This window comes from Thamnophis elegans, chromosome 12 (genome assembly GCF_009769535.1).
Source record: "Thamnophis elegans isolate rThaEle1 chromosome 12, rThaEle1.pri, whole genome shotgun sequence".
NCBI lineage: Eukaryota > Metazoa > Chordata > Lepidosauria > Squamata > Colubridae > Thamnophis > Thamnophis elegans.
The window spans coordinates 40,552,025-40,566,835 of record NC_045552.1 but is presented as its reverse complement, the minus strand read 5'-3'; the positions used below and the strand labels follow the sequence as shown (position 1 = coordinate 40,566,835).

Here is a 14,811-nt window from a genome sequence, read left to right as displayed (position 1 = left end):
GTGTCCTGCTTGAACAGGGGGTTGGACTAGAAGACCTCAAAGGTTCCTTCCAGCTCTATTTGGATGGATGGATGGATGGGGCCAAGGAGATATTATTAATGGTTTTTTTTCTTCCTTATCTCTATTGCTCTCTACCTTCCTGGTTGTCCCAAGTTCTCCATCAGAATAGATCTCCTGGGATGACTCGCTTTCTGAGGTCTTCTCCTAAGGATGAAGGAGTGTGATCAACTAGAGAGATAACAAAGGGCTGGGAAAATGGATTGTATAGCAAAAGGCTATACAATCCATTGTGGATGTTTGAGCCACTCCTTAATCACCTCATCACTGAAGTGCAGGAATATCACACTGAGGGCAGGGCAAGAAGCAATGGGTGGAAACTAATCAAGGAAAGAAGCAACCTAGAATTAAGGAGAAATTTCCTGGAAGTTAGAACAATGAATCAGTGGAACAAGTTTCCTCCTGAAGTTGTGAATGCTCCAACACTGGACATTTTTAAGAAGATGTTGGATAACCATTTGTCTGAAATGGCCTAGGATTTCCTGCCTAGGCAGGGGGTTGGACTAAAAGACCTTCAAGGTCCCTTCCAACTCTGTTATTCTATATTCTATATTTTAAAAACTGAGCTCCCTCTTTCAGATTTGGGGCAAGGTCTTATTGAGGAATTGTGGGAAGGGAATTCAATGCCAATATTCCAACACACCTACAATGAGCTGATTGGTTTAAAAAGTTAATTTTTAACCCTTTCCTGGGGGAATGGGTTTTTTTTTTTTGGCAATCCACATGTGATGCATGTAACTACTAGTCTTAGCTTGACAGTTGCATTAATTTGCAAATGAATTCCCACAGCAGTTGGCAAATTTGCAGATGGGTTTGCAAATCAGTTGGCAAATTGAAAAAAGCTTCTCACTGTTTTTTTCATGCAAGGTTTGGTTAGTACCTACGCTGATTTTACCATCCATGTCCTCTTTTTAAAGTATAATCTTTATTGTCATTGTACTTAAATACAACAAAATTGGTTCCTTTTTCCTTTCTTGTTTCACTTGGCTATCACCCATTAACTTCAGCTTGTTCAGGCTCAAAGTGTTATCTAAGCCCAGTCTTTGTGGGCTGCATTTGGCAATTTGCTTGTAGAATAAATGACATTCCAATGCAACATGTGAATCTAGTGAATTTCTGCAGGACAGTGAATTAAGTGTGATATAATAATCTGCATATTTTATCAGAAATAATTCTGTGAAGTTTAAGGTAGAATATTTCCAAGAACAGTACAGAGTACATCTGAATTTCAATATCATGAGGCTAATAAACTAAGATTTAAAAAAAACCATTTGGGTGAAATCTCAGTCTGGACTCAGCCCCGTTTTCGAAGGGAAATCCACCTTCAAACATTTTATGTGACTAACCCTATTTATATATTTTATGCATTAGTTTTGTTTTGTTCTTCATCTATATATATAAAAGTGAAATACTATTCATGCATCATCACAAAATCTCCAGTACTTTAAAGCCTACAAACTTGAAATTTGGCACATATGTTCCTCTTGGCTTCTAGGTGCTCGTTAAGAAAGGATTTTTTGAAATGACCATCAGATCATTAGTATTTCTTATAGTATTATTAGCACGCTCTGATGCTAAGGAGTTAGACATTCTACTCCCCCTTCCCACCTGAAAAGAACTCTGTTACAACTGCCACTTGAGCACGGGCATGGCCAGTGTGTGACTCATCTGGTCTTCAGGCTGGGAATTTAGACATTCTACTCCCCCTCCCCACCTGAAAAATGCTCTGATGCTAAGGAAGGGAGAGAAGGGGATAAGATAGGAGAGGCCTCTGTGGGGCAGACCTGAAGGAGAAAAGGGGATAGGAGAGGATCAATGAGGCAAACCTGAGGGAGAGAAGGGGAGAGGAGAGGCCAATTGTAACTACTCATTTATTTTCAAGCTGCAAGTGTTGATTTATCAAGCCCGATTGCGATAGCACGGGGATTCAGCTAGTTATGTATATTTTAAACAATGCATCTTTTCATTGATCAATTAGTGCTTAATGGAAATGGTTTTATTGTATTATGGGCCTTTTTCATTACTTCTTAAGGTCTGGTGGGTTAAAAAAGGCTTTTGAAATTATTTAATTAAGCCTTATTTTTTCTTAGGACAGTATTAGGCTTCTCCTTCTGTGCTCAATATTTTATTTTATGTATTTTGAATCTTCTTCAAAAATATTTAGAAGACCAATATGGAACTCCAAAAAGAAATAAGAAATTAGGAATGGAATTAAACCAATATCTGACATTTTATTTGTTGACCTATTCTGAATTAACTTTGAATGCAGATGTGATTTTTTTTCCCCAAAGAAGAAACTCTAAGTGGCCAACATTTTCATGAGTAAATGAGAGAAGGGTGTGAATTCCTTCTCTCAATATTTCTGTGACTTCTCTGAATTATCTTATGTGGGGTTTTGGAGCTCTCTGAATTGTTTCTCTGTGAATTGTCTTCTTGGCAATTGTCTGTCTATAAATTGTCTTTTTTGGCAAACTTGGGGAGTGCTGAATTTGGAACATTTCTGGATTTGAGTAAACTACTTTGCAACTATGAGTAGAAAGCTCCATCTATTGGTTAGAGATCAGGTTGCAACCATCTTTATTTCTTATTATTAATATAAATTTCTTGCAGCTTTGCTGCAAATTGTCCTCATTTTTATTGGCTTATTTGGTCAGCGTTTTAAGATGCTTCTAAAGCAAGTGATATAAAATGTGATGCATAAACTATTTATGCTAACAATGTTAAGCAATTATGTCTGTTCCAATTATGTAGTTGTTTAATTACTCTAATCACAACTTGCATGGCTGGCTAACGTATCTGAGATGCGATGGTGCAATATTTTGCTGCACGCCGCTGTGCCAAAGGCAATATTTATAGGAAGAAGAATTGGGCTAGTGAAGACAGAAAACTTGGCCACAATTTTTTATTCAATTATAAAGTCATATTACAATTCAGACTTCCTAAAAAAAAACAATTTTTGGATAATTATACCACGTGCAGATCTTTGCAAAGGGAAATGTTTTAATTAATTTTAAGGGTGTGTCCAATTAATTTGTTCTTCAAAAGGTATCACATTATTACACACAGGTACTTACCTGAAGAGGCAGTCCCAGATTCTTTTTTTTAATAAAGTTTTTTATTGAACACAAATTAAAACATTGGACACAGTGTGTCCAATGCCATACATGCTAAGATATAAAGTTACACGTTATAACTACCCTGCTTATTTACATTTGGTCTGTTCAGTATTTACAAATATAGAAATATCGTAATTCCAACCATGTTGCTTTTTTTTATCTTATACATTTTCACTGTTTTAGTTTCATACATAATTCTAATTTCCATTTATAGATCTTAGTCATTGTTTATTTTGGGTCTTTCCTTTTTTGTACCAATCAGTGATAAAAAATTGTCCCCGATCTTATAATATTCTGATTTGTCTTTGTTCTTCAACCTCCCATGTCAATTTCTCCATTTCAGCACACGTCAGCATTTTCCTAATTGCTTCCTCCTCTTTTGGAATTTCCCTGTTTTTCCAGTTTTGGGCAAAGACCATTCTTGCTGCTGTAATAATATGTGTTGTTAGGTAAATTACTCCCTTGTTATATTTATAGTTTATGATTCCAAAAAGAAATAGTTTGGGTGTAAATTCTATGTCCTCTTCAGTTACCTCTATCAGCCACCTTTGAATTTTCTGCCAATATTCTTTAGTTTTTTGGCACGGCCACCACATATGGTAGTGCGTGCCTGATTCGTAATCACATTTCCAACAATTTGGCACTAAATTTCTAAACATTTTGGCTATTTTCGCAGGTGGTTGATGCCACCTATAAAACATTTATATAAGTTTTCTTTATATGGTATTGATAATGTTATTTTCCTATTCCTTTCCCATAGTTAAGGTAGGCAGTCCCAGATTTTTGAAGGTATAGATAGTCCTCAACTTACAACCACAGTTGGGACCAAGTTATAAGCTTGAGAACCAGTTATAAGTCACTTTTTTAATGCTGCTCAAATAGTCACTAGATCAATGGCTGCAATTCAAGGACTACCTGAGTTGTAAGAGGAAAGGATATACTTACACAACCTTTCTTTCATAGACTTTTTGCTTCCAGCTGTGCTGGATTATGGTACCCAGAATTCCCCATCCAAAAATCTTATCTTGCAAGAGTCTATCTGTATAGATCATCCCAAATGAAAGGCAACATACAGGTGTGTGTGGGGGGGTGTTACCTGCATGATTGATTGAAGATCAGGATCAGCTCCTTCCCTGGGAAAATGCCATCTAAGCTGCAGTCTGGCTGAAAGAACAACATAAAGACAAGCATTTTGTTACAGTTATGTGTGATCATTTTTTTTTATAGCAGTGATGTCCAACTTTGGTAACTTTTAAGTCCTGTGGATTTTAACTCCCACAATCCCCCAGTCAGCCATGCTTGAAGCTGAAGTCCATAAGATGCCAAGGTTGGACACCCCCTGATGCATAGCATCCTCCTCTCCTTGAGGTGTGTACCTTAAGTGTCTCTTGGGGAAGATGGGTTTTAAGAAGCTTCATCTAGAAGAAGGAGATGGCTTCCTGAGGGGTTTATGGCTGGCAGTGCCAGGATTACGATTATGGGTAGGAATAACAGGTGAGGGCTCTGAGCATCTTTGAACCACACAGCTGCCTTGTGATATTGTAATAGTTGTACCAGACCACAGGGATATGAAGTCTTTGAGGATGAGGAGAACAATGATATGAAAGAGCAGAAAGGGGGATGATCAAAGTAGGGAGTTTTTGAAGTGTTTAGAAACATGGAAGGAACCACATTGAGAATCTTGTGGGCAGAAGACTTTGGTCTTGATAGAATAGAATTAGAATAGAATAGAATAGAATAGAATAGAATAGAATTCTTTATTGGCCAAGTGTGATTGGACACACAAGGAATTTGTGTTTGGTGCAAATGGTCTCTGTACATAAAAAGACAAGATACATTCGTCAAGAATCATAAGGCACAATATTTAACGATAGTCACAGGGTACAAATAAGCACTCAGGAAACAATCAATATCCATGAAAATCACAAGGATACAAGCAACAAAGTTACAGTCCTGCAGTCATAAGTGGGAGAAGATGGGGGATAGGAATGATGAGAAGACTAATAGTAATAGTAATGCAGACTTAGTGAATAATTTTGACAGTGGTGAGGGAATTATTTGTTTAGTAGAGTGATGGCGTTCGGGGAAAAACTGTTCTTGTGTCTAATTGTCTTGGTGTGCAGTGCCCTATAGCATCATTTTGAAGATAGACGTTGAAACAATTTATGTCCAGGATGTGAGGGGTCTGTAAATATTTTCACGGCCCCCTTTTTGACTTGTGCAGTGTACAGGTCCTCGATGGAAGGCAGGTTGGCAGACATTGTTTTTTCTGCAATTCTGATTCTCCTCTGAAGTCTGTGTCTGTCTTGTTGGGTTGCAGAACCAAACCAGACAGTTATGGAGGTGCAGATGACAGACTCAATAATTCCTCTTTAGAACTGAATCAGCAGCTCCTTGGGCAGTTTGAGCTTCTGAGTTGGCGCAAAACCAGCAAGTAGGTTTTTGCTTAGAAGCAGGGACACTGCCTTCTTTTTGTATCTCTACAAAGCAGAAATAACCAACTCTTTTTCTAAAGACCTCCAGATAGGTCGAGAAGTGAATAATATGGTTTCCCTCCTTTTATTAATGTAAAGAGGCAAGTGAACTTCATTGCTCAGTTATCATTGAAATCAACTTTCTGTTTTGCAGATTGTAATTAGGATTATCTGCTTGCTCGTTGTTTGGTACACCTACCATGTTTAAAGTATGCTTAGTTCCACAATGAAGGAGTCCAGAGTTGTGGCTTCCCATTAACTTTTGAGAAGTAATTCTTCCTATCCAAGGACCACTTCATATCTCATACTGAGCTTCTTTCTCTCCCTTCTAGGCATGCCATGGGTGTTCCTCAAGCACTAAGTGTGACTGCAGTGGAGAAAAAGGAGAGAAGGTGAGTCTGGAAGGGAGTGTAAATTTGTGCTAGGCATGGGGTCCCCAACTGGGTCGCGACATACCAGAAAGCAGGTTGTGCACACAAGCAAAGCCCCATCCATTGGATGCAGGCAATATGCAAAACTACATCTCCTCTCGTCCACAGAAAAACCTCTCTCCACAGAACCGATCCCCGAGGCCCAAAGCGTTGGGGCCACTGTGCTAGACAGTCAACCTGAAGAACTGCTTTACAGATATTCCTGCAGGAATCTCCCAACGTGGCAACTTTACGACTTGTAGAAGTCAACTCCCAGAATTCCTCACCAGTAGGTGAAGTCCCCAAGTGGTAAAGTTGCCACATTTGGAGACTCCTGTTCTTATTACTGTATAAGACACACCATTTTTCCCCTCAGAAAAGAGGCTGAAAATCTGGGTGCGTCTTATACACTGAATAAACATTTTTAGCCTCCCAAAACCCCGCCCCCTTCACCAAAATAGCCGTGCATAGCGTTAAGGAGGCTTTCAAAGTGCCCCTGGGGGCTGGGGAGGGCAGAAATGAGCACAAAACAGGCCATTTTTTTACTTAATTTTGCCCCCCAATCCCCAGGAGCACTCTACAAGCCTCCTAATTCATTCCCATTTTTTAACAAAAAATGAGCCCGTTTTTGTGAAAAATGAGCCCGTTTTTGTGAAAAATGGGCCCGTTTTGCTCATTTTGGGGGGGAGCATCCCCCAGGAGTACTCTACAAGCCTCCTAAAGGCTATTCATGCCCTTTTCAAAAAAACAAGCCCATTTTTGCGAAAAACGAGCCATTTTTGGGAAGTTTGCAGAGTACAAAAACTTTTTTTAAATTTCCCTCTTCAAAACCTTGGTGTGTCTTATACTCCGGTGTATCTAATACTCCGAAAAATACAGTACATCTCCCTCCTGTGCAAGAACGGCTGCTGCTGAGTTCCAAGGAGGGGAACCATTCTCCAAGAGGAAGGAGGATAGTTGTACATGCTGTTTGCTTTCAAATTCGGTTTTCTAAGTCCCATTCCATTGAATCCCATCAATTACACTTACCTGATAAGGCAACTGCGAATGAGTTACTTACTGGAACAGACTGTCTGTTTGCAGTATAATCTTCCATTTTCTGCTGCTTCAAAGGCTTGGATGAACTCTCTGCTGCAGAGTGCTGTCTTTTTCTCCTTTTCCCCATTCTTAAAAATCCTGGATTGTAGTATTGTTAAAATGTATCTAAAACAAATGGTAGACATACTATATGTGCTTTTGTAAAATTCCAGTATCTATTAAAGATAGATTAAAAATGAGTTAAAATATAAAAATACATGTATATATTAAAAAAAGAAAAACTTAATTTATTTTTGGAAGAGCTCTTTACAGCCGTTGCTGCCTGTCCCCCCCTCTTAGCTCCTCTAAGAACTCCTGTTCTTAGCGAAACACATCAACGTCTTTTGCATATGTCAGTGACCAATGGTTCTCCCATTGCTGGGAATGTGGCTTGTAGCTGGCTAGAGTGGGATCTTTCCTCCACATCTCATAACATCTTGTTGAATTGAGATCTCTACAATCTCAAGCAAAAACCCTACATGTCCTTCGACATTCTTCAACAATTTACATGCAAGACTGCTGAAGCCTCGTGAAATTTGCAACTATTTTTATTTTTAGTCAGTTAATTTTTATTTCATCCTAGTAGTCTTTGGGTTCATCATGATTATGTTCCATGCCTGTTCTTGTATATCACATTGTGAATTTAATTTTTTAATTTATGTATAGCTCTACCGTGTTTCCCTGAAAATATGACCTGTCCGGAAACTAACGCCTTGCAACATTTTTCGCATGGGCAAAAATATAAGCCGACCCCTGAAAATAAGCCCCCTGCACAACCATCCCCCCCTCCGGCCAGGCAGAGCACCGCTCACCGACTTAGCGGTATCCTGAAGGCGCCAAGCCGCAGGAGCCAGGGGAGAAAGGCACTCATGTTGCTTGCCGCCTTCGGGATACCGTTAGGTTGGGGAGTGGCATTCTGCCTGGCCAGAGGGGGGAGTTGCCGGTTGGCTGCTCCCTTGTGAGCTGGCTCCCGAAGAGCTGAGCACAGCTTCAGGGGCGAAGCAGCCATGAGTGACCACGCTCATGAGCAACCGCCTGGCAAACCCCCTCTCCAGCCGGGCAGAGCACCATTCACTGACCTAGGGGGTATCCCTAAGGCGCCAAGCCATGTGGCGCTCTGCCCACCCCCCAGCTCCCGCGGTTTGGCACATTAGGAATACCCCCTAGGTCAGTGCATGGAGTTCTGCCTGGCTGCAGAGGGGGGGTTGTGCAAGCACCTGTTCCGCCCCAGCAAGCATGCCTCCCAGCCTCACCATGCTCTGGCCCAGCTCCCCCTGCAGGGCCAGGGTACTGCTGCTGTGCTCCGAGCATAACTTCTTCTCCAGCTTCCAAACTCCAAAACTCAGCTGCCAAGTCTTCCAGCAGCGGCCGCTCTAGGAGTGCGCTCTATGGTTGTGAGCTGGCTGCTGTAAGACTCTCTGTCTGGAAGACTCTCTGTCCGGCGCCCGGCCCACAACCATAGAGCACACTTCTAGAGCGGCCACTGCTGGAAGACTTGACAGCTGAGTCTTATTTTCAGGAAAACACAGTAATATCAAGTTGATACAGATAAACATTAGGGCACATATGATCTGATTCACCCACCATGCTAATTCCTAATGAGGTTTAGTTTTGGCTTCATGTTAAGGAGAAGCCAACCACAAGTGTTTGAAGACCATGATTGATGGCATAGCATTATATACAAAGTGGGTACAGCTTATTCTGCAAATCATAATTAAACAGAGCATGACATACCATATTTTTCAGAGTATAAGATGCACCAAACTATAAAAAGCACCAAGATTTTGCAGAGGCAAATTAAAAAAAAAAGATTTTGCACTCTGCAGACCTCCTAAAAACAGCCCGTTTTTCATGAAAATGGGCCTGGGTTTTTTTCCCCAAAAAAAGGCATGAATAGCTTTAGGAGGCTTATAGAGTGCCCCCCCCGGGGGGGGGAGACAAGCAAAAAATGCACATTTTTTGTCAAAAAGGGGCATGCATAGCCTTTAGGAGGCTTATAGAGTGCTCCTGGGGGCTGGTGGGGGGCAAATTGAGCAAAAAACGGCCCATTTATCGCTCATTTCTGCTCTCCCCACCCCCTAGGAGCACTCTGGAAGCCTCCTTAAGACTACGCACAGCCATTTTGGTGAAGGGGGCAGGGTTTCAGGAGGCAAAAAAATGCTGTATTCAGTATACTCCGAAAAATACAGAAACATGGTGTGTGAACCCCATCACTGAATTGGAGAAATCAGCTTTTAAAGTGAATATTCACTAAAAGTCCTCCAACAATTAGCTGTGTGGATCAGAAATTCCAAGCTGCTTGAAGAGTTGGGTTTCTTCTATAATTTGTGGTGCTATTACAGTTTTAGCATCAGCCTAACTGTTTTCTGAAGCATGTTTTCAGGCCAAGCTACCTAGGAGGGGCACCTTTTTCTCGCCAGGTGCTCCACGGAATGAGGTCATAACTTGGCAAAGGTGCTTGTTGAAGGTTTGTACCTGTGCCAAGCCCTTTCTTTGGCAAGGAAGGAAGGTGAAATGAGGTCGCGTTGCCAACAGTCCCAAGTTTTCTGATAAAAATAAGGGACGTTATAAGATGTACTGTTAGGACACAATTTTGGGCTGAGAAATTTGGAGGAAGCAGATAAGGTTACACATTATCAGTGGTATCTCAGAAGTGACTAAAACAGTGGTGCATAACTGGAATTAACTGCCAAAAGGTGTTCTATTTGCATATTGCAATAAGCCACATTTTATCTAAATATGGTGTAGTATAGCTTTTATTGTCATTGTACATCATGTATACAACGAAATTGGTTTTAGCCTCACTGGTGCAATCCATGGCAAAAAATACAACATAAATAGTATAAATAATAATCCCTATGCAACTAATTAGGGGGAAGGAAGGAAGGAAGGAAGGAAGGAAGGAAGGAAGGAAGGAAGGAAGGAAGGAAGGAAGGAAAGAAAGAAACAGACAGACTAGTCATACGTTTGTGTGTTTGTGTGTGTGTGTGTGTGTGTGTGTATGTAGTGATTGTGATTGTGTTTAAGAGTCTGACAGCCCAAGGATAGAAACTATTTTTAAACCTATTTGTTCGGCTGGCTATGCTTCGATGTCTTCTGTCCGATGGTAGAAGTGCGAAGAGACACTGACCAAGGTGTAAATCATCTCTGAGTAGCTTCCTGCTAAAGCAGTGAGACCTGGCAATGTCATCCAGTGGTGTTAGAGGGCAACCAATGGTTTCTTGTGCCAAATCAATCATATGCAGATGAGTTCTGATCCAATTATCCTCTGTATTATTTGTTTTTAAAATTGATTGGGAGAGCATATTCATTTCTGACTAAATTATCAAAAATCAGTTCAGTTCATCAGTTCATCTCCAAAGGAAGGCTTCACACATCCCCTACCCTTTAATTCTACCTTTATACATAGCAGTGAGGCAGGAACTGTGGCTTAGTGCCACAATGTTGGGTGTATAGATCACATGCTTAAAGCAATGCGTGAACCTTTTACTGCTCCCATATTCCTGATCATCAATATATGCTAATTGCCAAGCACCCAAATTCTGATCACATGACCATGGGATGCTGTGATGGTTGTAAGGACAGAGAACGGCTATAAGTCACTTCAGATGATCACTAAATAAAATGGTTGTAAGTTGAAGACTGCCTGGGTTTGTAGCTTAATGATATGCCAATTATGGCTCAATGGCTAAGACGCTGAGCTTGTCGATCAGAAAGGTCAGCAGTTCAAATCCCTAGCGCTGCATAATGGAGTGAGCTCCTGATACTTGTCCCAGCTTCTGCCAACCTAGCAGTTTGTAAGCATGTAAAAATGCAAGTAGAAAAATAGGAACCACCTTTGGTGGAAAGATAACAGCGCTCCGTGCACCTTCAGCGTTTAGTCATGTTGGCCACATGACCATGGAGACATCTTTGGACAGTGCTGGCTCTTTGGCTTTGAAACAGAGATGAGTACCATCCCCTAGAGTTGGGAACAATTAGCACATATGTGCGAGGGGAACCTTTACCTTTACCTTAAGTCTTTTTCAAAATATTGTCTTCTTCATTTTGACCCAAATTCTGATCCCTTTGACCTAATTATTTTTTCCCCCTCAGAAGAAAAAAAAACTTCTTGTTTTTAAAATTGGTGCTTGATGTGCCATAAGTATCCCATTATAGCCCATGATTCAGATTCTCTGGAAAGAGGCCAGAGTTATAATTTCTCCTTGAGAATGATCTGTGCTGTTGAAACTTGCAACGGTTTCCAAAATCAAGGGAATTTATGTACTTGAATTCCTTGTCCTTAAAAAAAAAAAAAAAAAAAAAAAAAGTCTCATCCAAGCTTTCAGGTTGGACTTGTTTGAACCTTCTGTGAAAGTAGCAGGGGTAGTTGGGGTCTTCCTTTTAAGGTGTCAGTCGCTTAGAAGCAAAATATTGAGAATTATAAAGGTAAAGGTTCCCCTTGCATATATACTTCTTTAAGTTTCATGTTTCAGAATTTTCTGAACCTTGACCTGTCATTATTGGGGTCAATAGAAGCTGACATTAGAAGTTACAACTAAGTGGTAAATTTACCGTATTTTTCAGAGTATAAGATTCTCCTAAGTATAAGATGCACCTAGTTTTTGGGAAGGAAACAAGAAAAAAAAATCTGCTTCTGCCTCCCAGCAATTTGCCTCCTTGCAACGAACAGCCCATTTCAGTTTCAGTACAGCCTGATTAGCACAAGCAGCTGATTGTCGGTTGGATCAGCCTCCTGACAATCAGCTGTTTCAGGTTGCAGGGATTGCCATTGCCTATTGCCACCTTGGCCCACCACATTTTCTGCCCAGGAGCGGGGATCAGAATGTGTGGAAAATGGGACATACGGAGGCTGAAAATGAGGTGCACAGAGGCCAAAAATGGGATCTGGAGCCTGAAAATTGGGCACGTGGAGGCGGCAATAGGCTATGGCAATCCCTGCAGCCTGAAACAGCTGATCGTCAGGAGGCCTGACATTCACATGCTTATGCTAATCAGCTGTGCTGAAGGTGAAACTGAAACAGGCTGTTTGCTGTTTGCTGCAAGGAGGCAAATTGCTGGGAGGCAGAGGCCAAAGGGTGGGGGCGAGTGGGTGGATGGGGCTACATTTGGTGTATGACTCACCCAAATTTTCACCTCTTTTTTGGGGGGGGAATGTGTCTTATACTCCAAAAAATATGGTAAGTAGTAGACTTAAATTTTACTTTCTGAAATTCCCTCCTTGCAAGTTTCATTGCACTGAAATGCAATGCAAGTAGCACAAGACATCCTGGTTTTGGATTTTCCATATCTGAATGCAGTCCAAAATACACATCATAGTCAAGAACCCCATTAACTATCTTGGAATTGTTACACTTGCATTTCCCCTATTATATGCCCATAAAAGGTTTCAAATAACAATTTCATATTTTTTTCTTTATATATATATATATAAAGTTTAAATAAATAAATGGATTGCTCAGGTTCCCAACTTCCCTGTCAGAAACTGTTTCCAACAGTAAGCTGAACTTTTTCCCATGTTGCATCCTCCACAATACACGTTTCATTTTGACACTTGAAGTAGTGCACACTCACGGTGTGCAAAATGTTTTGATTGTAAACACTGCAAGCTTGAAACCCCATCTTGAACTCTGATCAGCTCCCTGAGCTGCTGGAACAATGTGAGCAAAACTCAGAAGAACATCTCTAGTACAATCTGAATGGCACCCTAATGTTTCCCCTTAAGGTCAGAAAAAAAACCCTGCTTCAGGCCTAAAATATCTTGAATTTGAAATGTTTGGCTTGCTGCCTAGTTGCCAATAATGAACATGTGATTTTTTTCCCCACACTGACTATTATACTTGGTCAGAAATGGGTTCCATTTGATTTGGATTAGCTCAGAGGGATCCAGCCAATGAACCACACCTGGCCCTCAACGTAAATTGCAGAGCTGAAATTCAGTGGCACATTGCTATTATAATGCTGCTATGATTTCAGATTTTTCTTAAACAGGAACACAATAAAAGAGGTGAATTAACTCCTCCCAAATTCTTAAGGCGCTTGTTTTACAGAAGTAAAAATCTCTTTGAAGTGTAGCCAGATTCTGGTGAGTTTACAAAAATACAAAAATACATACATACATACATACATACATACATACATACATACATACATACATACACACACACACACACACACACACACACACACATATATATATATGTGTATACTAGCTTTGATCCCCACTCTGAAGCAATATATACATGGCTGCAACATGGCTGCAGTTTGTTACTGTCATTTGCTGGGATGCTTGTTTTGAATTCTCATTTTAGCCTACAATCCTAGTCTCCATCCAGATATTACCCAGATATGACCCTGCGTAGCTTCCAGACAAGATTAGTTTGGCACCTCGGCTTTCTGGCAGCTACAAACATCCTTAAACTAAACTTGACTGGTGATTTCTCGGAATTGTCCATCTAGTTTCCTTGGCTACACTACAAAAATGAAATGCTTTTTCTGCAATGTTTTATTGACCCTCCAGTCTAGTCTACAAGCTCACCATTCCCTTGTGACCATTTGTCTAATTTTCAAGGCCCAACCTCTTTAATTTTTTAAGATTAGCCAAGGCTCTGGGCCTTGCCATCTAGCTGCCACCTGCTTTACTATCTGTGTCCAAAACACTAGAAAAAGTGAAATTCACGTTTCGAGTCCTCTCTCCTTGGGGGACATCCCAGTCATGTCATAAAAAGTGGTGGCTCAGTGGCATAATAACACTAGAATTGATTTCAGCCCAGGCAGTTTGAATCCTTTCAATGTGTGACAGGGTGAGCTCCTGTCACTGGCCTCAGCTTTTGTTCCCCTAACTCTTCAAAAGCATGTTCTGTGCAAGTAGATAGATAGGTACCACTTTGGTGGAGAGATGAGCTGGTGCTCTTTGCAGGCAGTCAGATTCCTGATAGGTCTGAACCTTCCCAATTGTGGCACCTACTTGCGAGGCAGCTCTAGGAAGGGAGGTGGCCTTGGGTAACGCTGCAGGAAAAAGCCCTCGTTTTTTCTCTGGTGTGAAGCCAGCTCGCCCTCCTGTGGCACACCTTGGGAAGTGCGCAAGTGCATCCTATATAACAGCTGGTACCTTGGCAAGCCAAACAACCACTCTGTAATAGCATTTTGATCTCCTGGCCAATGTAACAACACCATATGTTAATAATTATAACAGCCATGTCCTCTTTCGCTGAACAAAGGGAGAGAGAAAAAACTTGTCTTCCTAGCATTGATGTGTATGAATCTATGCAATGTTCTCAGCCTATGCTCTACTCCAAAGACAAGACTGCCCAAACCAATAGATAGAGATTCTTGTAGATATTAATTCATAGTTTGAGAAATTGACAGGACCTCTCTATTTCTTGGACTTTTCCCCCCTCTTTCAGATGGCACAGTTATATGGAAATAGGTTTTGATCTTGCTTTGGTGTGCTTCAGTGAAAGCAGGCCCTTTCGTCCATCAACAACTGTGCTCCTCTCCACATTGTTCAGTGTGTGATGCAAATAGAACATAACAAATGTTGCATTGCTGTCCCAATAGCAGTTCTCAATCAAGCTAATGAAAGAGAACTTGCTCTCAAAATTCCTTCCAGTGAATAAAACTTTCATAGAGGGTCTTCTAAGTGGAAATAAGTTATTTTTCAGTGGTTAGATTGCC

General features: G+C 40.9%; 1 protein-coding gene across 4 annotated transcripts in view; it reads left to right on the top strand.

The window, feature by feature from the left end:
* The window catches only part of COL4A5 (collagen type IV alpha 5 chain), a 161,224-nt gene that overhangs the window by 41,086 nt on the left and 105,327 nt on the right, over positions 1-14,811 (top strand). For all 4 annotated transcript variants that reach the window (XM_032227460.1, XM_032227458.1, XM_032227459.1 and 1 more), the window contains exon 2: positions 5,980-6,039. In XM_032227460.1, coding sequence (XP_032083351.1) covers positions 5,980-6,039 — 60 coding nt within the window. The remainder of the gene's footprint in view (positions 1-5,979; positions 6,040-14,811) is intronic.